Source organism: Tauraco erythrolophus, chromosome 2 (genome assembly GCF_009769465.1).
Source record: "Tauraco erythrolophus isolate bTauEry1 chromosome 2, bTauEry1.pri, whole genome shotgun sequence".
NCBI classification, from domain to species: domain Eukaryota; kingdom Metazoa; phylum Chordata; class Aves; order Musophagiformes; family Musophagidae; genus Tauraco; species Tauraco erythrolophus.
Genome location: NC_141466.1, coordinates 68086909 through 68114519, shown reverse-complemented (window position 1 = coordinate 68114519; position 27611 = coordinate 68086909). Strand labels below are relative to the sequence as shown.

General features: G+C 42.5%; 1 protein-coding gene across 5 annotated transcripts in view; it reads right to left on the bottom strand.

The window, feature by feature from the left end:
- Window positions 1–1145: 1145 nt before the first annotated feature.
- Window positions 1146–27611, bottom strand: part of TFAP2B (transcription factor AP-2 beta) — a 28245-nt gene continuing 1779 nt past the window's right edge. Inside the window, exons 2-10 of one of the 5 annotated variants that reach the window (XM_086623937.1) lie at window positions 25949–25975; window positions 24221–24679; window positions 18908–18968; window positions 11100–11174; window positions 10615–10834; window positions 7919–8037; window positions 5074–5215; window positions 2615–2874; window positions 1146–1186 (exon numbers count right to left, since the gene is read on the bottom strand). In XM_086623937.1, coding sequence (XP_086480063.1) covers window positions 1146–1186; window positions 2615–2874; window positions 5074–5215; window positions 7919–8037; window positions 10615–10834; window positions 11100–11174; window positions 18908–18968; window positions 24221–24679; window positions 25949–25975 — 1404 coding nt within the window. Of the gene's footprint in view, window positions 1187–2573; window positions 2875–5073; window positions 5216–7918; window positions 8038–10614; window positions 10840–11099; window positions 11175–18906; window positions 18969–24220; window positions 24680–25948; window positions 25976–27611 lie in introns of those variants that run through there. The other 4 variants (XM_086623945.1, XM_086623971.1, XM_086623955.1 and 1 more) reach the window with 4 other exon arrangements.

Sequence of the window (27611 nt, the reverse complement as noted above, 5' to 3'; positions counted from 1 at the left end):
CTGGGATTCTATTGCCACACACGTCTCCAACTCACAAGTAGGGGACAAGAGCCGAGACCTTTGCTCGCTGCATGAACATTTGAAAAGCAGAGCAGGCCCTCAGCTGTAGACGTTTCTCAAGTAGCTAAGGACACTAAGGGTGACAGTCAAGAGGCTCATTTGCTTTTTTGTTTGAAGAAAATCTTGTTGGGGGATGTGGAGAGTATTGCTGAATTATTTCTCCCCCACCGTCCACTTTGGAAGGTCTCTAGAAACTAAAACAAGTCTAAGGCTTCTCTTTTTTTCTCTCCTCCCCTTGTTTTGAGTTCAGATGTGCCTGCTTGGGTGGGTGGAATTGAGTCCTGCAGCTTTAACACGGGACCTGGGGGGGAGGCCTGACCCCACTGGAGTTTTGCCAGTGACTCCAGGAGATTTACCCACACCCAGTAACTGTTCTGACACAAGCGAAAAGGTGTGTTAGTGCACAAACCCCACCCCACTGAGAAACACATGCAATTACCCGACACGATAGACTCCAGATAGAAATTCATACCCTTACACTTCAGCATCATTTTTACCATAGAAGACAAAGAAATGTATGTCGAAAAGAAAAAAAATTGAAAAAAATCAGACTCCCTCTCCACCCCCCCAAAATCATAAGCATAAGACATCCTGTCACACACCAAACCACCGAGAAAAACATTGGAGTTAAGTCTTTTTTCCCCCTCTACCACAGCAACTTGTTCTAACGCGAGTCACAAGACATTGGGTTTAAAAAGCTTTCTAAGAGAAACAGATTCCCTCAGATTTGAGCCCAGAAATCAGGATATTCCCTGGCAAACCCTCCCCGCTCCCATCACGAGGAGCCAGCTCACATGGCAACCCTTTCCTCCCTGGGTACCAAACCCTCGTGCCAAGCAAGCACGGTAACATTCAACACAGCTCGTATTTTCTTTGCAACATTACACCTCGATTTCAACTTGTATTTTTGATCTCATTCAAATGATTCCCTTTGAGCTTCTTTAAAGAAGTGCACCTACAGAATTCGGAAACAACTGGCTTTGATTTGAAAAAGAAAAAAAAAGAAAAAAAAAAAGAAAAGTATCATAATATCAGAATTGTGGATTTTTTTTTTTCTCTGTACCTGATATATTGTGTAGGGATCTCTAGTCCTCTTTGAAGAAGCTCATAAGCCAAGCGGGCAAAGCTTTAGGAAACAGAAGAAAATAAAATAGTGCATACTCCTGAGAAAGAATTACATACTCATATCACTCATTTTTTGTTGTTGTTAACAGTTCTTTAAAAAAATGGGGGAAGACATCTCTCACACACACTACTCAAGGAAATTAAGGATTGAAACATTGGCATAGTTAGGAATAAAAAACTCCCTAGAGAAAAAGAGGAGATCTCAGAAAATTAAGAAATCAGATAGAGCTGACATTTTACCAGACCTCACTTTGAATATTTTGCAACCCATTATAGACAAAGGCATTTTACCATCAAAGGCAAGTACTAAATTACCAAGGTATGTTTGCATGCATGAATATGTGTGGCCACACACACATATTAAATATATATGTATATATTCCTATATATACATATATACACAAACATACATAGGATACACACGCACCCCTACAAAGTTATGTGCGCACATACGCGTATGCACACACATAGGCACACACGCGCCCATACACACCTGTAAACGCTGGTAATCTAAACAGAGAGTCTGTCTAGACCAGGAAAACTAAAAAAAAAAGCTCTTAAAAAAACCCAGAGTCAGCTGATTCGATTGAGCTACGACAACTTGAACCTTCCAATCTAATGGCATCAAACGTTAAGACGCTGCCATGAATGCAGCTCCAACTGGCTGGTGTTGATGACTTTGGGAGAGGTCTGTGTGCTCAGCTCTCCTCCTTTCCTAGTCTAGACAGAACCAGGGTGGTGAGATGAGATAGGAAGAGTTGGGGGTGGGGGGGTGGAATGAGGTGATGGGGATGCTCAGGAAGGAACATTCTGGAAGATAATTTTAGCTAAGGTGGAGACAGGACGTCATTTGGAAAAAAAAAAAAAGAAAGGAAAAAATAAAATAAAATAAAAAGAATAGCAAGACAGACCGTGCAGCTCAAGAAATCAAAGCACTGACACCAAAAATGTTTCTCGGATTTCTTCCAATAAGTTATTCATTTCTTTCTTTTATTATTATTATTAATTATTATTATATTCACCTCCCTCCCCCCCAATCATTATTTAAAAAATGTGAAAGAACAGAAGTGGGAAAAAAATCCTGGTGGTTGTCTTCACATGTTCCTGGCAAGAGACTCTGAACCACTGGTCTTGCGCCATTGTGCTCCTCTGATCTTAAATTATTGTCTTTCTTTTATTATTATTATAATTATTTTTATTATTATTATTATTTTGTCCTACCTAACAGAATTCTTCCAAAGCCCAATCCAATATTTTTAAAGCTAAAATTAAGACGGTTTTGTTTTAGAAGATTATCTCTCTCTTTTCTCCTTTTATTTATTGATTTTTTCCTTTGCCTTTCTTTCTTTTCTTTTTTTTTTTCTCCCCTCTCTCTCTCTCTCTCTTCCTCATTTTCTGTGTTTCTCTTCCTTGTCTCCAGTTTTACTACCTGGTCCTTCGCCAGATGTGTGCCTGTTAGCAGTGTTGTTGTTCAAGAACATCTTGTCCATGCCTTTGAGAGCTTCAGTCAGGTAGTTTTGAAGGGCCGTGAGGGCAGCGCAGATAGCAGGGGCCCCAAAGCCATGAGTGATGAGGCTGAAGTGAGTCAAGCAGCTCTGAATACCGGGTTCCAAAATAGGAGTGGGCCGACTGTTTCCAATGGGTGTCCTGTCCTGGGCCAAGAGATCTGTAAATTCTTTACAAAGTTGCCTGCACGGAAGAGAGAAAGGCAAAGAGAGGAAGAGAAAGAAAGACGATGGTTAGGCTCATCTCACACTTCCCTGAGACAACCAAGGTTAAAGGAAGGGGCAGGTTTAGGCCAAAGCTAATTCCAAGACCCATAATAGGATCTTTTGTCACCTTTCTTTCCCCCAACAATGCTTGGGAACCAGCCATGGTGAGCCAATATCTCCCTGCTCAGGATAGAATCAAAGAATCATAGAATGGTCTGGGTTGGAAGAGATCTTAATCATCTAGTTCCAACCTCCCTGCCATGGGCAGGGACACCTTCCACTACATCACGCTGCTCAAAGCGTCATCCAACCTGACCTTGAACACTTCCAGGTATGGGGCATGCACAACTTCTCTGGGCAATCTGTTCCAGTGCCTCACCACCCTCAGAATGATGATCTTCAGAAGAGAGATTTCTGCAATTGCAGGATAACACTGGGTCTGGAGATAGAAATCTCTCCAGGAATCACAAGGATGCTTTTGAAGCATGGTGAAAACCCAGCCTGCTTGGTGGCTTTAGAAATAACCAAGTCGAAAGGCAGATGTGCCATGGGTCTGCCAACCACCCATCTTCCTGGAGGCCTGACCCTGGCTGAAGGCAGCTCCCACTAATGCTGTTCCTGAAGGAAGGCACGACCACACACTGAAAGTTACTGGGTGGCACAGAGACATGGTGCAGGGAAGGGCCAAAATAGAGCCTCCTCTGAGACTGCTCAGGCTGGCCCGCCTTGTCAAGAAAGATCCGGACTTTGAGACTCCATGCTGGCTTATTCATTGCATGAGGAGCAAAGCTAGCATTTTCTATTTTATTCTGGGAGGTGGCATCTCAGCTCATCAGAGTTGACATTTGGCTCTTGTTTGTTTGCCCATGCCTTTGAAAAATCTGATTTGATTTTTTATAATTAATTTCAATTAATTTCTTTTGCATTGCTGTGGTCCAAAAAGCCTTGACTAGAGAGTCAACAGGTGCCTGGGCAATGTAGAAACCCTGGGGGCTGGTGAGGTTCCCAAAGGAATGGTTTCTTTGAGACAGATGCCTACTCAGGGACTAGAGAAAAAAAGGCCAGAATTAAAAAAAAAAAAAAAATATCCATTAAAAAAGGCATTCAGCTCTCATCCTCTGAAATTCTCTGAAATTCCCAGTGGGTTAAAGGTGTCAGAGGGTGGGGAAAGATAAAGGTCTACTTCTATGTGTATTATCCATTAAGAAAGTGCAAGAGAGGAAACTTTGAGTTTGGAGAACAAACAGTAATGAGTCCAACATTTTACATCTTCAAAGAGCAAAGCGGAGTCTGCGAGCAATTAAAGTTCTGGGACATTAATATCTTCTGACCCTGCGGAAAAGGGCAATCAAATTCCAATCACGTCTAAAAAACATCTGGACAAATTTGAGCAAATGATTTTTCAACCCTCCATATATTTCTTTAAATTACACTGTCATTGGAGGCAAGCCACGTCCCAGAGCATGAAATAAATGAGAGCTGTTTGGGCTGGTATTTTTTTTCCCTTTTTCTTTCTTTTTTTATTTTTTTCCCCCTTTTTTTGCCATATAGACAGAGAGAGTATGAAGACACACAGCACCCACCGCCAAGGACCCCAACAAGCTATGAAGCACCCAGTTAGTAGCCTGAGAGACACAGTCAAGTATAAATCATCCGAAACAGCACATCCACAAAGTCCCATGGGAGAGAGATGGATGGCGGGGACCAAACCCAGGATCATTAAGAGTACGTAGTAGTGGAGTTTTATTCTTTTTTTTTTTCTTTTTTTAATAAATCATATGAGAAAGGCATTATAATTTGATAGCAGACAAACAGGGGTGTGTGAGCAGCAGGAGGGACAGACAGACATGCTGTGGAAGCAAAACATAGATTTTTGGTCCTCTTTCCATAAAGATTTTTGAACTAAGAGTGGCTTGCAAACGAGGGACATTAGCTAGGGGACCTATATCCTCTATAGGGACAGCGTATGTTGGCAGAAACCCCACTGTAGAGGTTATAGGGTCCACCCTGCCCATAGGGCCATAAGCATCCTACCTCCCTGCACCCGCGAGGCCGGTATAATTTTGAGCCTGGAAACTCTGTCTGGTTTCAAAATGAGCTCAGGGGCCGGGTTTAAGGAGGGGGAGGATTTTCTCGGGGGAGGGCGGAAGCAGGGAATAGTCAATTTGGCACTCACTTTGTAGCAAGCAGCATGTTTTTCCTGGAATGGAGGTCGCTGGGGTCCGTGTGCTGTCTGTTCAGGTACTCCGAAACAGCTTTGGCTGGGAACTCCGTTTCGCAGATGTACCCGAAATCCCGAGCTAAATGAACGGCCTCACCTGAGGGGAAGGAGAAGGGCATTAACACCTCCGGGCACCGCCGGCCCCGGGCTTGGCTGGCTCCCACCTGCCGAGACTCCTGCCCCCCGCTTCCTCCGGGAGGGACCGGCTCCTTCGGGCCGTGTTTAGAAGCCTTGTAACACCCCCTGAACCTCAGGGACAGGCTCTAGTTGTGTGTTTTCCCTCCACAAGCCCTTTTTTTAGGGGCAGAAGTAACTTGATGGGACAGATTTTCAGCTGGTGAGGTCTGTTCCAGCTACAGAGCTAAGGCAACGCAACTAGTTGTGCAGAGCTGTGGGGAAAGTACACACACATACAAACACGTAACACACATAAATATATACACACACATGCGTACACTTTCAAATGAACAGGGCGGAAAAAAAAAAAAAAAAAAAAAGCCGGGGGAAACCAGTTAAATCCCGAAAGACAGAAGGATCCGAACTTCCCTTACAGCAGAGAAACTATTCCTGTTTCAATACACCAGAAAGTTGTCCAAAATTTTACAGATGTGGACGTAACGTTAATGTCAGCTCTCTGTTGAACATTATATACACCCTCGCTTATAAACACACACAGAGAACTCGCATCATTATCGCAATTAACGCCACGTCTGTAAAATGATGGAGTTAACCACATTTCATCCGATGCAAATTATTAATCTGCTTTCTTAACTGATCACTGTGCAACAGGAACTCCTCTCTGCCAGGTGGAAGGGTAGCAACTAATGACAACCTTTTATGTGGAAAAAAATAATAAAACAATAAATAATAATTATTCTAACTCTAATTCTAATTGTCACTTTTCCTGCCTGCCTGGTTTCAGGTTTCTTGCCTCCAGAGGTTCATGTCATCCAACTCCTACTGATGTACTTCATGCTACAAGAAGACAGTAGCTGCAGAGAGGAGGGAAAGAGGCGGGGGGGGGGGGGGGAACCAAACCCCTCAGACTCTAGGGGGATTCCACCAGATTATAGCTCAGCCCCTCTAGAATAAAGCATTAAACCCTTTAAAGCGCTGCCTGAGGGACCGGGAGGAAGATTTCCAACACGCAAAACAGATACGTCTAATAAGTGCAGGACCACCGTATTTTTAAACCATCAAGAATTGCTTTCCAACGTCATCTTCTGCTTTCTAAGGCTTTCTCGCTAATCACCAAATGGCTTAATGAAAGCGAGGGCGCCCGGTGGGGCCCCGGGGAGTCCCCGCCGCCATCACCGCGAGCTGGGCAGGGTCTCCCCCCGGGCGCCGCTCGGGTAATCCCGGGCCGGGACTGGCCGGAGCGTTTCTGCTCTGGGCGATACAATAGCAGCAGCGTTAAAGCCTGGCTGGTGGCAGGAAAAAAAAAGATAAATCTCAAGCAGGTGCGGCTTCTTCCAAAAGGAGGGAGCTCCCTCAAGGTAAACTGTTGATTTGTAAGATAATCAGGGGAGAGGAGAGTAAGGCACACCTTACTACACACTTGACACAGATTTTAGCATCACTAATAAAACCGCACAGGCTTTTGAACCTCAAGACAGCTTCGGGGAAGGGCTGGTTTTGCTGTGAGTAGGATGCGCCGGTTTTCACACGCGCAGCGGCGGTGAAGCTGCACTAAGTCCGGTATTAAAGGGCAGTTGTGACACCCGAGAGGCTTCACGTCTCCTATAGCACGACCCTATATCCCTAACCTACGCTGTGCTTTGCATACTCGGCATAACCTACACGCGGGTGCCAGGAGGAGCTCGTTTTTATCAGCCTTTTTTTTTTTTTTTTTGCGAGCCTGCCTTCAGCTCTGCATGTGGTGAGGTCTTATCTCTCACACAACTCAATCAAAAAGAGTAGAAAAGTTAATATCTAGCACAAATATTTATGCATGCTTATATGCAGGGAAGATAAGTGGATTATTTATACGCCTCTCGGTGTGTATGTGTAATGCAGATACATATAATTCATAATTCCATCCATACTATTCTGGTTATGTTTTTTGGAGAAGATCCAACTTCTCTTAGCATAAACACGCACATATCCTAAACATACTAATGGCTCTAAATTTTACTTTTCAATACAGTAACAATAAATCAAAAAAAACCACGCGGAACACCAAAATGACATCAGTTCACTTGCAGTGAGGGGAAACTTCAGTCTCCCCTCTCTCCTTCCTCAGGAATAGCTTGTCTCTTTGTTCAGTTCTAACCACCTTAAGGTAAACCTCGCTATGTCACTCTTAAATTGCTCTGTTTTAATAATAATAATAATAATAACTATTATTATTATTATTGTTATTATTATTGTTATTGTTATTATTATTATTTTCCTCATCGAGCGTCCTATAGTGGCCATAAATAAGCTCGAAAGGAGCGAATTAGCGGCAGGATGGAGCAGACGTGGAGTGGGAGAGCACAGGCTGGAAATTCATAGCAAGGAGGAATGGGACTGCCCGGGAGAACCACACACGTGTACATACATATAAACACACACATAGATACACACACATAGATACGCGCACATATGTATGGGATCCTAACCGTGCCAGCGTTCATCCTAACCCGCCCTGAATTTCACCTCTGCAAGGTTTTCCCACCTGATCTCGAAATTTTCTAGGTTGTTTTTTTTTTTTTTTCTGGGTAAGTTGTTTGGTTTGTGGGTTTTTTTGATTCATAAAATGTCAGACACGAGTTCAGAGCAGGCAGAGGTGTGAAGGGATCTGCGACTCTCAGCTTACCTTCCACCAGGGAGGTGAGTAAAGTGACATTTGCGGCCTTACGCCTGCCGGCTGGTAAATTCAAACCGATTTTTTCTAGCCTTTCTCGCAAAGATCTCCCCCCGTTTTTCGATTTGGCTCTAGAATTGCAAAGAAATTAACATCGTGATTAACCCCGCAGTGTTCCTGGAAGAAACGTTTAGTCTGTGCAGTCAGTGGAGCCTGGGGAGGGTTTTTCACTCGACGTTAAGGACTTCGGGTGTGTTGATTTCTGCTCGGGTTTACTAAGATTTGCTTAATTTCTCCCAGGGGTCGGAGCGGGGATGAACCCACTTTTCTCCCTATTTTATCCAGGGAAATCAAATAAGGCCAGATAGCGATAATTAATGGACAAGGTTCTGATGTAGAGAGCAAATGGGTTCCTACTGTATGACACTAACTCATATTAGGATGGAGTGAGATGGGCAGGAAGGTAGAGGAGGGGAATCAAATCCTCAGTTATTTCAGGAAAGAGCCAGAATGGAAAGAAAAACAAGGTGTGTGTGTGGGGGGGGTGTCGAATTTGAAAGGCTCTAAGGGAGAATGTGTGTTCCTGTGGATGAATAGAAAAGGAGTAGAAAAGGAGGAAAATATTTATGAAACTTCAGAAACCCTTTCGAACTTGTGTGTGTGCGGAAAGCCGATGCTACAGAGGAAGAGCTCACCTGAAGGCTGGGTGCGTTATACAGAGGGAACTGAGTGCCTGAAGGAAAATTTGAATATCTGTCGGAGGTTACTGATAAGGGCAATAAAAGGATGAGCGAGCTATAGGTGGGAAACGCAGAGCTATTGTTCGGACGCCTATACATATGTAAAGCCCCAGGGATGAAATCTTGCCACCTGCGAAATGAGGGAGAGTTTTGGCACCTAAGATCCGAGTCCGTCCCAAATATCTCGTAGTTCTTACTTAAAATTTATTTAAGAATTATCAGTCAGACTTAGCGAAAGGAAGTCAGAAACGACAGAGTAGCCAGACTGGCTTCCCACTATTTTATATCAAAGTAAATAAGGCTGGATGGCAGAATTGCAAGAGAGTGATATCTCATCTGCTATGAACCAAAAGCTTGTCTAAAATTTAGATTCAAGATAGGAACTGAAGTCAGCAGCAGCCAATGATTATGGCTTGGGCCATCTCCAGAAATCCACTGAAGTTCAATAACGATGTTTCTTTACCTTGATAATTATATTTTCTACAGTGTGTCTCTCAGATGTTCTGCTGTTCCATTTGTAGTTGTACAGAATGAGCAGGCAGGTTAGCATCTGTAAGTAAAAATCTCTGCTGCTCTCACTGGCAAGGATCACAGCTAAACATTGATTACAGACATTCACGTGGAACAGTATCTATTTTAGGAGACCCTAATTCTCACATGTATTTTTGGGTAACTGACTGCATGCAGCAGGGCTTTCCTCCTCCTCTCTAGACACGGAGCTAGAGCTCCTGCCATCAAGGATTTTTTTTTTTTTTGAAAAAAAGAGATATTCAAAAAACAACTTAATTTTAATACACCTTAGAGTCAGCCTTGCTACAGGACTTGGCAAATATTTCCTCCTCTAAGATCAGCAACTTTTAAACATGATCTGAAATTTATTCAGGGCCAAATTCATTGAATTTGTTTCTGTCCTGAAGTTATGTTATATCTTCCAGACTGGCATATTCCTCACACATAGAAAATGAAGTCTTATCCCTTCTCAGCTTTCCACTGGCTCGAGAGAACTGGTACCTCATAACGTATCATGACTTCTTTCCTGTTCTGACCAGAGATAGAGCTTTAGCTCACCTTTCTCACAGTGACAATTCGCAGTCCTTCAGTCACTGTTAAGAAGATAAAGGCCTTTCTCCTGTTAGTCTTTCCAGCTGATGACCTCAGAGCTTAAATTCTCCTTGCTGGTACCTAAATGCACATATCCCACCTGATATGATGGACTGGCAACCAGGCCTTCAGGTTATTCCTTGCTCCTCATTTTCCTCAGTGCCAATAATGCCAATAATTTTGAGGTCTTCAGCAAAATCCACCAGGACATTAGCGGGTGCTTTGCACAAACGTTAAACAACAAAGGCCTCAAGACCAACTGTGAGTAATTCCTTTGGCAACCTTCTCTAGATGAAGGGTTAAGTTTCTGACCTTCAAAGCTATCTGTTGATGGCTTTTCTGTAGTCAGGTACTTACCTATCTTACAGGTTGCCTATTAATCCCCTGCCAATTTCAATAATGTCTTGTGTGGCACCATGTTAATTGCCTTATCAAGGGACTTTATAGATTTCTCTAGGAAATCCCTAGAAATACTTCAGTTCCTGAAATACATCCAGCTCATTCTGGAACATCTAACTGCAATATGCCCATCATGGCATTTTATTTCATCCACTTGCTGAGAAAGAAGGGGGAGGAGAAGGAGAAGAAAAGATAGAAGGTGTGTGCATGAACTTCTTGTCTCAGTTCTTTCATTTTGAGATGCTTTGATAGAAAATGTAGAGGGCCAAACCTTTCTCTAGTCTCCATATGTTCGTCTCAATGTCTAAACACAACATATTTTCACCTTACCCTGAACATGACACACATACGCTGTGACAATAAGGCCAATATATATTTGCAATCATCTTTACCGTTGATGAAATATCTCTGGTGCATGGATGGATGCCTACACATGGGCGTGTTCACACACTCACTCCAGTCTCTTACCTTCTAAGTACTCCTCCTAGGAGGGACGCATTCAGACACTCTGGAGGAGAAAGACGTCTTTGAACTTCTCCCACAGTTACTTTATACTTTGAAGTTGAACTAAGCAAAGACAAGCGGCCAGGTACAGAGCAAAACACCTCTCCGGTATTGACTGAAATTCCACCCAGGAAGCCATCTTTATTCATCATCAAAGAAGTCACAGATTTTGGAGGAACCGGAACTGGAGAAAGAGGAGGGGAAGAGGGGAGAGAGAAACCATCACGCCACGAAGGATCACAGGATAACCACAGTCTCTCTGACATGCACAGAACAGCAAAATGAAAGGGAATTTTGAATCTCTGGCTATCTCCAGCAACCTAAAGGGTGCTGCTCCCCCAACCTCTTAAGAAACTGCTCCATGAATGATGGATGGAGAGAAAGGTGGTGCAGTACAGCCTCTATGCAGGGTTTGATCATTGGGAAAGAAAATACATATTGGCAAGCACCTGGCAACTTTCGGGTTTGAGCCTGTGTCTCACCCAGAGCCCCCCGATGCCTTTTGTACAACGGACAGCGCCTTTCTGGAGGGGAAAAAAAAAAAAAAAAAAAAAAAGGACAATTTACTTTTTTTGCTAATGTTTCCATTACTGCTAAACTGAGCCAGGAATAAATTCACTAGATGAAGGGAGTTGCTGTCTTAAATAAGGATCAAGGCTGGAGGATACAGCAACCAGAAGACAGCTCTGTTATTGCTTTGTGTTTTTATTAAGTCTGGTTTATGAAATGAAATGAGTCTTTTCCTTCAGAAAAATGAACACTAGGAGGAAAAAAAAAATCTGGTCTAACCATGGTGTTCACCACCTTGATCATATTGTGCTGTCTGTGAAGTAGTAGGAACTCTCCAGTCCCTAAATAAAGCTGATCTAGTTACTGTAACACATATTCAAAGGTAGTTATGGGGAAAAAAAATAAAACCAAAACAATAAAGCCAAACTAAACAGCATAAAACCGTGTTATTCTGTCCACGAATATAATTCTTTTCTCTGAGAAACTAGTGAGGTTGTTTTAAGAGTAACCAAGGGGATTATAAAGAACAAATTTCTATAATAGCAACCAGATACACTCAGAAATAAACAAAACAAACCGAAAATGGCAAACTGGAAATGAGAGCCATTCCCCCGTGACCTGAATTTTGTTTACAAACGAACTCAAATCTCTCCCTCATAATTGTGTGTAACTGTTATGATTTACAGCAGGTGCTCTAATCAATCAACCAATCACTTTAATTTATAGGGAGTCTCGCTGCATTTTCCCAGTTGTTTCATTTCTGCAAGTAATTGATAACAAACCGTACTTATGGTATGTTTTATGCAGGAGTTAATAAGAGCTGACAGCTGCTACTGCTGCTTCCTCTCGGAATCGCGGCAATACGCCTTTCCTTATAGAAAATATACCCCGAAATCGAGAGGTTTGCTGGTGGTAAAGTCCTAGCAGTCCAGCGGGCATGTTTCAGAGGAGAAGACTAATTGATTACACACCCTCGTCGAGCAGATACTGCTTCACAGTCTCCCCTTTCCACTCAATCAATTGCAAAACCAATTCGGCAAATAATAGGGTTCTACCCTGCACATATGCCAGCTATTTAGGTAGTTATAATACATGTCAGTTAAGTCATAAAAACCCCCTGTTTATTTGCAACATATCTGGAGAATCAAACCATTAGAGTTGAGGGGATATTTAAGTCGTCTGGAGCTGCTAAACAATAAGATCGGGTATCCTAATATATTACCAAGTGCTAACTACTGGGCAATTGCCAATTTTATAACCTCAGTGTATGGAATAGACACAACCGTGTTTCACTGTTTTTATTACAGATCATTTCCTACTGCCAGACCAGACCCCCACAATAAAAGCTCTGTAACAGCTAAAAACCAAAAGGCATGTCGATTTTAGATATACATATTGCTTCGTATGCCTTGTATATAGTCTCCAGTATAAACAAATTATTTTGAGTGGCTTTACTTCAGGGAATAAGAAAGTGAAATGGATTCCTGTTTCTCTATTATTTTTAGTTAGGCACTTTATGCAGCTCATAAAGGCGATTTCAAATAGTTTGAAAACGGCAAAGAAACAGTTATAAAAGAGTTAGAGGCCCGCTCCTGCTTTCGTTGCTATTAATAGGATTTTTTTTTTTTTCCATTGATTCTATAGGAAAAGACTCGTTTAGGGTATCAGAGGTAGTACTAGCAGACGAAAAAAAAAAAATAGAAAGAATCCTCTCTCTTCTCATTACACATAGATGTATCACTTATTTCATGTGCTGTGTTCTGCAACGTCATTCTAGTGAAGTATCAGGAAAAAAGTGGGGTAGGAAAAAAAAAGAGTTATATTAGAGCAGTGCCACCAGACAGATTTTCATGACTGGCATTTTTTTTTTTTTCCTTTGGACAAACACACGGGCTCAGTGGTTCGAGTACACCTTTACAGTGGCTATATTTAGTGACCAGTTTATCAGGTCACTGTCCAGTGAACTGAGAAATTAAACAAGAGGCAGCAATTCCACGAACATCTGATCTTAGTCCAAACTCACTAAAGAGAGAGGGACCCGTTCAATGCTCAAATGTACCTCGCCCCACTCACTTTGGCCTTTTGGAGCACTCATTACATTAGTTAACCTTTGAAATATGGATTTTCACCTGCTCAGTACTTTTTTTTCCTTGCAAATTGCTTTTGGGAAGTAAGCTGGCTCCCCTCCCTGCTACGCTGAGAGCCCCTCAGCTTTTCTTCTACCACTGCCTCCTCGAAAAAGACCCTATGAACATACCCATCAGTTGGAGTCTAATAATTCTAAACCCATTTTAGAGGCTTACTAGGCGGTGTAAGCATATCTATTGCAATTTCATAGCTTCAGAGAGATGTAGTCTATCTAGACTCTATATCTTCTGTAAATTACCTAATGCTGCCTCAAAAAAAGTGTTTGCCATGGAATGAATTATCTCTATCTATATCGTATCTGTGTGTTTATCATGGCTATAGCTTTTCAGATATAGCCCAGGCATTATCAGAGATAATAAAATGTGGAGGTTTTAGTGGGTGAAGAGATATACACGTTCGTGTGTGCAGCTGCATGTGTCACATCCTTGCGTGTATGTAAATAATCTGAGTGGTGGTACAGTATATTTTTAGTCCATGTCAACTTTCCCAGTTGGTTGGGGATTATCATAACTGCTGAAATAGTACAGAATAACACAAACAGATATAGTCAGCGTCCCACCACTTCTTCTTGAACTTTATTCCATTTAGTTCGTCTTATGCCCAGCAGAAACTATTAGATTTTCTTTCACTCCCAAACTCTACTTGCTGTGTGTATGTGAGCATTCGCAAATGCATAATTCCCCCTTCCAAAATTTCTTCCTTTTCTTTCTCTCTTTCTTCTTTCTCTCTTTCTTTCTCTATCCCCTCTCCTTTCTCTCTTTTTTCCTCTCTTTTATCCTTTTCGATCCCTTTTTCTCCTTCTTTCTCTCCTTCTCTTTTTTCTTTCCTTCTCTTCTTCCTTTCTTTCGTTCTTCCCCCCCTTTCTCTTTCTTTCTCTCTTTATCTTCCTGTGGTTACTTCAAGCCTCTTTGTCATTTCTCCCCCTTCCATTTCTCTTCAGCTTATCAATAAACCGGGAGAGCAACAGTAGCCGCTTGATTTGTTAGTAATTATAAGCATACTGCTCCTGCAAACGGGATCTCTAGATGAGTGAGATCGCTTTAAAACGACAGCAGGAAATGGTGGGGAAATGGAGCATGGCGAAACTCAGCGTGAAGCTTTCAGTTCTTTACATGTTTACAATTTTCTGTGCATACATTAAGTCTTAGGGTTGGTTTGGGTTGGTTTTTTTTTTTTCTCCCCCTTCTCGTGGTGGTGGTGGTGGTTCTCTGTTGGGTTACTCTCCACAACCGCGTGAAAATGCGCACAAATGCGCACGCATAAGAGAAAATAGAAATAAAAGGGGCATTTCAGCCACGCTAAAAATAAATAAACAGAAATATGTCCTGAAAATCGCTGAATAGCGAGGCTCTATGCTATGGATATCGTTGCAATAGCCCTGGAAAGTAATATGATAGTTGATCAGTCAATCAAACAATGAATGAGAATAAGTATTTCCTACTAACAAAAGTCACAGACAAACTGATTACTAATCAGCTGTCAAACTGCCTTCAAATCTCTTTATCTGCCTGGTGGGGTTGAAATAAGTAAAAAGTTCTTTATCAATTATAACACCAGGACTTTGTCGTAACTTCTGATTTGGTCTGACTTGGTAACCAAACCTAGAAAGTCCAGGGACAACGTCAACCCATTGCCACTCAGAGACCCCGTTCTTATTTTAATTTTAATAAATAAATACAGAAAGTGCGTGTTCACGTTCCCTTCTTTCCCGTCCCTCTCGTCTCCTCCTCTTCCCCCTCCCTCTCCTCCACCTCTCCCTTAACCCTGAAAGCTGGGACTAAATTTCCAAGTGAGGCGTATTCCCTTGAAATTGTTTTGCATTCAATTAAAGGGGATCATAAGGTTCAATGGGTAATCCAGGAAAAAGCACGAAACTGAGTGGCAGCAAAGCAACATCTCCGATTCCCAGATTTATTACCTGAAAAGCTGAGGCCAGAGTGGTTTTCCGTTAATCATTTATCCGAATACTTCAAGAAGGGGTGGGGAGGAATCTTATGCTGTATTATTAAGAATTTTTAAAAATATTAACACATCTCCTTTCATATGTTTCTTTAAAACAATATGAGCGTGTCTGCAAGGAGACAATGAATGAAGGTGTTGGGGTCAAAACGCCCTTTCGTGCTAAATCAGATGTGCGCGTGCAGACGGTCGTCAGAAACAGCTGAAAGTAAATAAATACATCAGGACAATTTTAAGGTCACTGACTCTGCCCCAGAGTCACAAAAAATTAACTTGGGACTCGGGCCGCGCAAGATTTTGCAAGAGAACAACTTCTTTCGTCATAAACGATGCCAAGCAAATTTCAGACGAGCAGTTGACAAGGGGACCCGATTTTTTATTCCTGACACACGGAAAACCTTCCCTTCATTTCAGCAGAAACACAGGGAAAAGGCCTCAAAACGTGTAGCCGGTAAGCTCTCAAAGCCGAGTTAAATCTGCTATTAATGCTCTCGGTGATTATTATCATCTTGATGATTTATCTGGCTCCCTCCCTCTCACTTCCACCACCCAAATCTTAATGGAACTAGGAGCTAACGATGATTTTTTAATGTCTCGTTGGATTTTTAGACTGTTAATGTACCGCATCCTTCTCATTATTAGTTTATTGATTGTTCATTGACCAGCCCCCTTCAAATCGTATTAACCACCCTCTGCCAGTTTAGATTAGGCGAGTTTAAAAAGCACCTTTCATTATTTCACCGCCACCACCACCACCACAGCAGAGTTCAGCCTTGGTAGCTTAATGCTCGCTCTAATGGGGCAGCTAAGAGACGAGGGGCCACGGTCCCTGCCTATTGCATTAATAGCTCAAAGGGGGCTAATACAGAAAATTAGCCTTAAACGAGCTCTGGAGATCTCCAAATGAAAGAGCCATTTATCACGCTGGCTACCTTCACTCCACTCGTTTGCTCTCTCTACTGGGAACAACTCATTTCCTCTTAACTAAATTACTTCAGAAATGTCAAGTAAGCTCAGATAGCAAACATAACAAGAGACTGTGTATATGTAATCTATTGTGCGGGATCGATACGCGAGATAAATCGATCGCCGCGTATGAATCCCTATGCAATTTCCTTAATATTTTTGGCAATCCTTTTGCATAGATAGATAATTCCCTCTGCAGGCCTCAAAGACCATAAAGAATAAGACACTTAAAAATCCGGATGATATAATTAAGTTTAGACTTCAAATCTGCATCGTACTTTCCCCACTACATTGTAATTAAAGCATTTTAAGCGCTAAACTAGGTTTTGGTGAAGTAGACCCCCTCCAACCCTCGTCTAGCAAATATGTGTCACGGAGAGTGCTCCACTGCACAAAAAAATCAATCAAAACTTATCTGTCTGTCTATCTACCTATGCCATCCGCCTGCAATAGCGCCTTACAGAGTTTAAATAACTTACTCTTAACTTCAAAGTACATCCTCACAGCTACAAACTGCAGGGGACAAAGCGAAATTGATACTGGACCCTTTCTGTGCTGCTCCTTCTCCAGTCCTGATTAAATATTGTCTGCCACAAATGTGACCTACTATTTATTACTCATTTCTCTTCCTCCTCACCCAGGAAACTCGCTGTGGAAAAAAAAAAAAAAAAAAAAACAACAACAAACCCAAACCAAAAACACCCACAAAAAAACCCCAACCAAACAACAACAACAACAAAAAACCCAGACCCTGAGCTCGCAATATTCCTTTACTCTGGAAAGTTTCTTAGAGCTCAGCGTTATTTCCAAGGAAGAAAATAGTCCTACAGTGACTTTAAAACAGACGAATCTCGGGATCTTTTTTAGTAACCTAATTCTCAAAGTTGCATATGTATCCTGTTCATCATGGGTAAAATCAGAGAATCTCTTCCTATGGCTCCAAATGGGCACATATAAAGCCATATATGCCCAGGGCCGTTGCAATGCCCATGCACAATAACCACACCTTAATTTATACCTAATATTATTATCTCACTATTAACATTCACATTTTAGTGCTACTCGCCATCTAACCGTGCCACTCAGGGTGCACATTAAATATCTCCGCTGTCCTCGTCACCTGAAGGAGGGAGAGACACAGGCAGAGGGAGAGAGGGGGTAAAAAAAAGAGTATTTTGGAGCGGGTGATCAACAGAAAGTGTTCTGCGAAAATAGAGATTGCCAAAGTAAAACGCGAGCACGGACAGACGTTAGAAAGAAGTGTCTCGACCACAAATCAAGCACCGATTAATCAAAGACACCCAAGAGAAAACATCGGGTGTGAGGTGTCAAGAGGGGGTGGGGAAAGGAGGAGGGGGGAAGGAGAGTGAGGAGAAAAAAAAAAAAAAAGAGAAATATACAACCAAAAGCCATCAGGTTACAGACCCTGAGTACAAAACCTACTAAACATTCAATCTGAACTAAAACAGGATAAATAACTTGGGGGTTTTTGTAAGTATTTTTTTGTTTCGCAAAAACACCTTCGACTTTTCAACCGCCGGTCATGCACGATGCTGCAAAATAGGCTGTAAGTTTTCATCTATCCTCCTTCAAATAACTAGAACTTGATCGTACATGTGAGAAAAAGAAAGACTGTACATGGGGATTTAAATTAAAAAAACACAATAAATACACGGAAGGACCTCATGCTGCCTTGAACACATTTTAAATAAACACCCTCCCTGTTATTTTGCTTTACATTCTAGAAGATCATGTCTATTAAAGTATTTGTGCGCATTTGACAAATAATAAGGTCCTGGAGATAAGTGCTGTTGATAGGAAGCATAAGGGCCAGCGCTTCTAAGCCTCATCTCTGGTACTTAAAATTGAATCTAGAAATAGAAACTCCTTAGATAATTAAAGATAGCTTTTCCTACATTTGCAGTGTGTGATCTGTTTAATGTCTATCAGCATAACACAACACTAATCGCCGAGCATCTTCGAGTGACTGTCAGAGAAATGTAAAAAAAATTAAGCAGCTGCAATACGCCCAAAATGAGTTATTGTAATTACATTTAATTAGTTTAATTAGTTAATTATTTTGCTTACAGCTGTACAAGAGACTGCAAACATTTGTTAATATCACATTCCCTTTAACAGTATGGGGTGATTCTGCAGTTACACTAAATCATGTGCGCATATGTAGAAAGATTTAAAAAATGGGCATGAGGAAGGGGGGATTCTTGCAGGAAGGGGGAAAGGAGGTCGGGGCTGCCTTTCCATAGGCATTTCTTTCTCTCTCCTTCACGTTTTATTCGCCTGGGAAATGCATTTAAACCCCAAAGGGAATCAACCCCCTTCCACCATTAAAAGCCAAGGGATCCCCATGGAGGACCATTGCGGGGTGGGGAAGGGAAAGGAGGTGGCCCTTGGAAACTGCATTTGAGCGTGGGGTGCTCCACTGGAGAGCATTTGTGTCATGAAACCCTTTGAAGGCCGGGGTAGGGGAGAGATCAGCTTCTCCTTTCCCATCTCTTTCCTTTTCCCTTCCTTCTATTTGCCGATCCAATCAACTATTCATCTCGCTGCCAGGTACGCCTGCTTCCCGGATAAATTAATTGCCCCAAAGTAAAAATATATCATGAAAATATTGCTACACAGTAAAAGTTGTCTAGCTCGCTGGAATAATCCATACCTTTTTTAATGACAGACTGGTCCAATAAGTTCATACCGCTGTTATTGGCATCTTCAACTGACTGTGGATATAAAAACATCACTATTCAAATTGACTGGATATTAAAAAATCGCGTACATGAATCATGTCATTCCAAACTGGAGTTTCTGTTATTTCCATTTATATTAATTCACTAGGGGAGGAAGGATTTTTTTTTTTACTATTAGTAGTATTATTCCCCCAAATTGGCAAGGAAATGAAATTCTTGCAAATTATATAGACTTCTAACAAAACAAAACAAAAAATGGTGTGAAGCATATGGGGTGTAATACTGATTTTGTTATCTTATAAAACATAGATATCACATAGTCTTCTTTGCATTCGATAAAGCTTTATATTTCTTCCTTTGAAAATTTGGCAACATCTGCAAGATCTATTGCATGACATAAATGAACACAATTAAGGACAACTTAAATTCTCCCTCCTTCTCCCTCTCCCCTCCCAGTTTTGGGTTTGGTGTTGTTTTTTTGTGTGTGTGTGTGTTTTGTTTGTTTGTCTAACCCTTCTACATCTTAATAATTCAAGGGCCATTTACTTTTTATATATAATAGTTTACATTATGGACTTTTAATTAAAGCCTGAGCAATTCGGAGTGCAGCGCAACGCCCACATCGTGTAGGGTACAGGCAGAAAGAGATTTACAGCTCCCGAGGTTGCTTCCATGTCCTGAACTAGTGCGGACGGGGAGGGAGGGGGGAGCGGGATACGCATTATGAAAAGTCTGAACTATTAAATTGATTGCCTAGAAAAAGTCTCCCGACTTTTCAAAGCCTTTTTTGCCCCCCTTTTTCTTCTTGCTTTTCAGCCCGCTTTGGAGCACACCTGTTATTATGGCATTAACTTCTTTAGCGGGGGAGAGAACAAAGACGGGCACAGAGGACACAGCAAATGTTGGGTTTCGTTTCTCAACGCGAAAGTGGGATGTGCAAAACCAAGCAAACAAACAAAAATTACCGCTGAATCTGCGGTCGGCACAGCAAAATCAGCTCTCAAAGAGAAGGAGGTGTCGTAAGCGCAATTTCTTGCAGGATTACGACGGGTTCCGTTTTAGGGTAAATTCTGGGTTTTGGAGAAAGGGACGACCCGTGGGTTTCTTGGGTTTGACATTTTGTTTTTCTTCTTATTATTTAGGGTTTGGGTTTTTTTCCGGGTTATTGCATACTTGGGAAGTTGTTACGTTTTTTCCCTGATAAGGAAAACATCTTTACAGCAAAGCAATGATTTCCTTCCCTATTATTTTAACTTTATCTTTGCTACACCGAGGGGCTGAGTTTATCTGGATCCAGCCCTTATCTCCGGCGCTCTCTGCTCAGCAGAGACGTCTCAAGATGGAATACGATTTAGGAGAAAATTACATCTCCCAAAAATGTGACGGAACAACAATTTCTACGAGATCTTTCCTTTCATTTTGCTTGAATCCACACTCAAACGAGAGCACACACACACAGAGCGGTTCCTTATGTTGTGTGTTTGTGCATGGCTGTGCCTCTCTCTCATAATCAATAGGCTACATACCTAAAGGGCACAAAATAAAATTACAATGTCTTCCCTCCTTTCCCTGAGCAGCTCCCAAAGAGGGATGATGAGCAAATCCTGCAGCCTGCTGGAGTGCATCGTGGTGCTCCTCGATGGCACAGAATTAGAGGTAAATATCAAACGCCACCTTTTCCTTGGATTTATTTTTTTTCTCCCCTCCTTATCTCACCTTATCTCTGGAGTAGATGGTTGTGCACCCGCTTTATGTGTGTGCGTGCACTCCGCTCGCTCCATCAGCAACGTGGGTTAGTTGTTGTAGTTAATGAGAAGACTCCTGTCTGATTTTCTATCTAATTACGCCCTCCTGCTGGGTTTTTGTACAGGATATTCGCTCAGCATGCTGGCAGTTAATAGTCACAGAGAGGATCGTAAAGATTTAATTAGGACTGCATGCGGAAACGTGGAAAAACAACTCAGACTTTTAATTACTAGACTTCTTTAGTTAAAAGTGATACCAGGGGTTACTTTATAAGAGACTTGCGTGTTTTGGTGCAACTTAACTTTCCGTGGCTCTAGCTAGCACATCGGAGCAGGGACGGCAGCGTGAGGGAGGGAGGGAGGAGGAGGAGGAGGAGGAGGAGGAGAAGGAGGTGTGTGTGCAGGGAGGGAAAGGTGATGAGTTTCCAGATAGAGTTAGAAAATCTAGAGAGGATGATTCTCTTCCCTCCCTTCCCCCGGTAATCTAATAGCTTGGAGTTTCCTGTATACCGGATAAATCCACCTTGCTCAACAGCTATGGATCTATCAGAGGAAAAAACCCTAAAGATTGATCTTTCTGTTTACATTTAAAGAATCTGGATGTTGTCCTGTATGTTTTCTTTATCGTATCTTTTACTAGTAAACCACTACTTCTGCCCAGCCGATGGCGCGGGGGGAGGTGGGGGGGTGGGGAACCCCACAACCAGGGTTGCAATGGTGTTTTTTCAGTCCCTATTAGATGACGAAAATTTGTTTTCAATAAGTAGGTCTTGGCTTCTGTGCTCCCTGTCTGAGGTCTGTAAATTGCAGATTGAAAATTCCTCTCGAAAAGGGCAGCAATAGCAATACAATACGTCCTGTTTACAATAACCGAGCGCTATCGTGTTACATTCACTTAATTCTACCCCTGGACAATGGCTCACACATGGCCTGGATTTGGTGTTTATAAAATAACCACTGTTTCTTTCTGTCACGCACCCTTTTCCTCCGTCTCATTCTCCCTTCTCAGCCCAACCCATTCTCATGGCATGTATTTGATCACACACATATGCTAAAGCAAAGAGAAACGTCTTTATACAACTATGTACCTAAATATCGCTTCAACTTTTTGAATCACTAAAAAAAAAGGAAAAAAAAAAAAACCACAACCCAAACAAACAACTATTTGAGATCCTTCCTGGAAATTCTCTCTAGGGTTCGTGGATAATCCGTATATGTCGCCTAAATAGGAATTGCTGTAGCTAGAACGGAATCCTTGTATCTAGAATAAATCCATATTAAAACTCGGGTTGAAAATCTGCCCAACTTAATCTGTCACTAGTTGGGGGACAAGAATAGAAAACGCTGAACGGTAGGAGCGAGTACTAGACTGCTTTCCCTCCTGCCCGTGCTAACTTGCAGTTGGACGCTTCTTCCTTCACGTGTTTCTCCTTGGGATACCCTCCTCTCCCTCTTCCCCTCCTCCCCCAACCTGAGACCAAACTTTTAGAAATAAAGCGCCTGTTTCATTTCCCGCTGTCTCAGCACCCCAAAACAAGAACCCTAGCCCTTACTGGCCCACAGCCTCGTCTACCCCGGACCCTCTCCATCCCCATCCCATCCCCGGCCTCGGCCCGCCCAGGCGAGCGGGTGGCGAGTGGCCGCGGGGCTCAGCGCTGCGCTCGGAGCCGCCGAGGGGACGCGCTTTCCGTGAGTGCTGTGCCCTGCGCGCAGAAGAGATGTTTTACTGGAAAAGGGAGGGAGAGCTGCCTTATTTGAGCTGAGCGGGACTTTTCCTTCTTTTTTCCCTTCCTTATTTCTTTCCCTCTTCCTTCCTTTCTTCCTTTCTTTTTCTTCCTTTGTTTTCTTTTTTATTTTCTTTCTTTCTCTCTCTTTTTCTCTCTTCCGTTTTCTCTTTTTCCTTCTTTCTCTCTTCCCTCATTTTTTTTCTTCTTTTCCCTCTCTTCTTTCCCTATCCTTTTTGCCTTTCGCTCTCCTTTCACTCTTTCTCCCTTCCATCTTTTCCTTTTCCTTCTTTTTTATCTCTTTCCCTTTCCTTCCCTCTTCTCTCTCTTGTTCTCTTTCTCACAAAATTATCGTTTTTTCTTTGGGGAAAGGGTAAATATCAAAGCACGAACAGTACTTAACGTCTGCCGATTGTAGAGGGAAACAAGGAGAGCCATCCCCTTTCTGCATTCACGGAGGTAAAACTCGCCTTGACCTGCAAGCCAGTTTGTCTGAGCCAGGAATACGAGATGAGACCTGCACATCGTGCCCGTGGGGGTCAGGGGCTGTCACCAGGTCTCAAAACCAGCTTGGAAACCCGCAGAAACCAGCGACCCGAAGGCCACTGAACTTGGAGGCAGGAGCAAACCCAAGCAGACAAATCTTTCTATTTCTAAAGCAACTCACTCCAGCAAAGCTGAGAGATTTTCCCGTGAAGCCCTAAGACAAGCCTCCAGCCAATGCAATACAGCCCCCCCCTGCTTCTCTGCCGCTGATTTCTATAATGGTCAGCCTGATCCTTTTTCACGACTATTTTTTTTCCCTTCTAGCCTCCTCAGCTTTCTCTTTTTCCCTTTCTGTGACTTTGAAGTCTATATCTCATCCAGTGGCCTATATCATTATTTATTCCAAGTTTAAATACATATTTACGATATATATATGATATACATGACATAGATTTGAAAAAAAAAAAAAAAAAGAGACAGTGAAGGGGAACCCCCAAATCCCATCTAACAAAGCCTAATGCAGGACCTGGCCCCTGGGGGCTCCGGCCTCTGGCTTGGGGGTCCCCACCTGGAGCCATGGCCTGCTCCAGCAAGGTGCAAAGCACCCCAGCACCGAAGCTGTTAAGGGCCTTTCTGTTTTTAGGAAATAACACGTGATGCTGAGTTTCGCGTGGGATGGAAGAAGGCTGGGAAATACTGTGCTTTGAGCCCGGTGAACCTCCTTTGTTACCCAAAAGAGGGAATAAAACTATTTCAAATCAGTGCTAGCCTACCAACTATCCTTAAAAAAAAAAACAACAAAAACAAAACCAAGAGGGAGTGAGGGTCTTGTTCCTACTCACCGGTTATTGCTTTTGGTTTGGGTTTTGTTTATATTTTCCCTCCCTCCTGGATGAAAAATGTAGTAATTTGACAGTTTCATCAAAATCCTTGAACTGCAGGAAATTGTTTGGGGGGGGGGGGGAGGTGAGATTGCGTGGGAAATAGCTGGAATTTGAAAAGCCAGGCTTAAACTCTGCCAGCTTTTGAAACACGTGGAATATTTAGAGCAGCATGTTTGCCTTCCCCCTGCACTCTGCTGGCTTGCCATGGAGGGGAGGGTTTACAAAGCAGAGCCTGTGTGTGACAGCGATGAAATAAATTATGCTTTAAAAAAAAATTAAAAATAAATAATAGAAAAGGCGAGGGAGGGAGAGTATCACAATTATAATCCCAGTGCAGAACAAGGATGTTAACCCACACCAATACTGTTGTAAACTCCTCACTATTTCTAGCCGAGGGATGGGGGTTCCATCTGCATCGCCCAGGAGAAAGAAACGCGGTGCCTTACCTGGACCTCCTCCATCCCTGGGTGTCCGATGCCATGCAGAGAAAGGCTGTCCCCCATGCCGGAGTCAAGGCCATGGTGAGCTGAATGCAGAAGGACATCTGGCCTCCTTACTGAGTGGTAGTCCCGCCTGGGGTCCAGTCCCGAGAGCTGGGGCAGGGCGGCCCGAGGCTGTGGCAGCAGTGACCCGGTTTCTGATCCCACCTCTTGCCTCTGCCTCTGTCCCCAGGGGTGTTGCTGGGGTTGATGCAAGGGGTTTAGGGAGTAGGGGTCATTGACATGGGAGTAAGGGTCCTGGCTTTGGTGGTAAGGAAGAGGCTGGTAGGGGGGTGGGAAATAAGGCGGCTGGAAATCCGAGGATGGGGTGTGAGAGAGCGGAGGAGCGCTGGAGTAGGGTCCCTGGGAGACGGATCCCAGCTGGGACAGCCTGGAACTGTGGCTGGGCACTCCATCATGCCGGTCCTACAAACGGAATAAAATAAAAACAACAACAACAACAACAAAAAAGAGAGGAATTTTTAGGGGCGGGGGGGAGTGAAAGGAGCACAAACCCACCCCCAAATAAAATAAAATAAAAACGTCAGCCGTCGTGAACTAATATTCTGATGTGTTCCCCTCTCCCGCTGCAGATTAGAAATGTTTCAGCGTTTCACACCCGGATCGTGTCTATCCTCAATCACTCCCAAGAAGGGGGAAGCGGGGGAGGGGGCGGTGAGGGAGAAATGTTAAATGTCATAATTAAAAAAGTAGGACTGGTGCTCTACATGAGTATATGATCTGTAACTTCAGTCCAGTAATGCGATTCCCCCTTCAGCAGCTCCATCGAATAAAACCAAAGGTTAAAAAATAATAATAAAAAAGAAACCTCAAACTACGTATGTCTTCAAATAACCCACCCCTTGTCCTGCCTAAAGTTTCCAAACATCTGTTTATTGCCTCTGCTGAAGTTCTGAAACTCAAAATCACCAACACATCTTCACGTGTAAAAGACCAAAAGGAAAGTTGCACTTTTCGGAGGATTCCTAGACGAGAAGGTCTCCGAGAAGGACTTGGAAAAAAAAAAAAAATCACGGGAGCTCTTTAGATAAAAGAGTCAATCCCTTAAAAAAAACAAAACAAAACAAAACAAAACAAAACAAAACAAAAAACAAAACCAAAAAAACCCAACAAATAAAGTAAAGATGAAACATCGGTATTGAACAAATCCAGTCGCTGTGATTTCTGCAGCAACTTCCAGTGTCTTTTGTCTCCTTTTCCAATATTATATTCCGGAGAATAAGGTGGGGGTTAATTGTAATGAAAAGTCTTTGGGGTGGGGGGGGAGGAGGAGGTGGGGGGGGGGAGCATGTGGAGGCTTCAGGGAAAAGGTGGGAGAGGAGTTTTGTCCAACTCCATCGCGCTGAAGCTACGAGGCTAAAAGTAAACAAGAAAAATATCTGTTCCACAAAGTGTAGCTGAAACCCCCACAAGCAATGGCACACATGATTCAAGAAGAAAAAAAAAAAAAGGGAAAAAAAGTTTATTTTTTCCCCCTACTCTCCCCCCCAAACTCCCCTTGCTCAAATCGAGAACACACAATGCAAAAAGGGAGAAGCAGCTGCAAGCCTCCTCCAATTATTGTGCTAAATTACCAAGCCAAAGGCGTTTAAAAAGAGAGAGAGAGGGAGAGAGACAACAGATCGAGAGAGAGAGAGAACATGCAATTCTAGTACAACATGGATCCAAACTCACCATGGCGGAATAGGTGTGGACTAACATCTGGAAATAAAAAAAGTCTTGTAATAGCTAAAAAGAAAATAATGGTGATAATACTAATAATTGGAGGGGGAAAAAATATCAAGGAGATCTGCAAAGGGACGTGTTGGACACAGGAGAACAGCTTGAGATATTTCGAAGTCTATCCATCAAAAAAAAAAAAAAAAGACAAAAAAAAAAAAAAAGACCAATGCCCCCAAAACCGAGCCTGGAAACCTCTATCTGCATATAGGATTTACCCCTCCCTCTCTGTTTTTTTTTTTTTTTTTCCTCCCCCTTTTTTTTTTTCCCTTTGAGCTCCCAAATACAATCCTCTTCAACCCAAGGCTAGGCTCAGACTGCTCCGCTACCCCTTCCTCCCTTTCCTTCTCTACACCGCCTCATAATAATTGATATTCATGACTATTAATATTACACGACTACTTTAAAGGGAGAATGCAGGACCAAATGGAGCGTGAAGCTGGCAGCCAGCTCGAGAGCTCCCCTACTATTGTAAATGACGTTCATTCAGTGGAGAATTACTAGATGTAATCAGACGAGGGGGGCTGGCAGAGGCAGAGTTTGGGGAGAGGGAGAGGGGGGGAAAAAGTTTAGCAAGGAAGAGGCATAACTTCAATTAACTCGAGCGGAGGAAGATGAGGAAAGTAGACACTGCTGAGCTGGAGCAAGGAAGTGAGATGAAGCAATGCTAGAGGCGAAGAAGAAGAAAAAAACATATTTCCTTTTTTTTTTTTACGTTTAATTATACATTCCTAATACGAGGAATTGATTGCTTTTGGTGCTTTTGTTCTTGCAGGTTTGTGACCTGTTTTTTTTTTTTTTTTCTTTTACAAATAATGAGGAAAAAGAGGCTTTTCTAATCCTTTCCTTTTTTTTTTTTTTTTTTTTTTTTTTTTTTTTTTTAATATTTACAGCGGAGATTAAGCCTTTCTGGTGCGTGTTACAGATCGTATTTATTCACAATAGCCAAATAAATACTCGAATCTGCGTTAAGTTGGACTCTACTTTTTTTTTTTCCCGAATCCCGTTCCTCCAACCCCATACGAAAAAAAAATTATGTGTACATATATCTCCCGATTTTCACCCAAATGTAAAATGTATGCAGTGAATTTTAAAGGACAGTAAATTTATAGTTTCGAGGCAAAGCCAGGGGCGATATAAAACCTTTTTGATGTTGCAGGAACCCGTTCAACTGGACTGTCTGCCATTTCTGTTAAAGTTCAACTTACGTTCCTTCCTAAATAGACTCACACTTCCCAGAGCACCCCCCACCCCCCCGCGCACACACATTCACACACTTTTGTTTTAAGAACAGATTCAGTTTAAGTGACTGAGACGCCTCTGCCATCGTGCTGTTAATTATAAATCAGAAAGGAGAGGAACACTTTTTTTTTTTTTTAAAGATAAATCTAGAGGGCTTCAGCTCTTTCAAAAAACCCCAAACTTTTTTTTTTTTTTTTTTTTTTTTTAAGTCTACACGTTAAAAAATGTCTTGGAGCGCATCCCCAAGTTAGGGTATACCCTGCCCGTAGCCAAATCCCACCCAACCGCTCCCCCCAACTCTGCTTCTCTCCCACGGCAATCTAGAAACACGAGCGTCCTTAAAGCGCACGGCGGCTTAAAAATCCCCTTCAAAAGC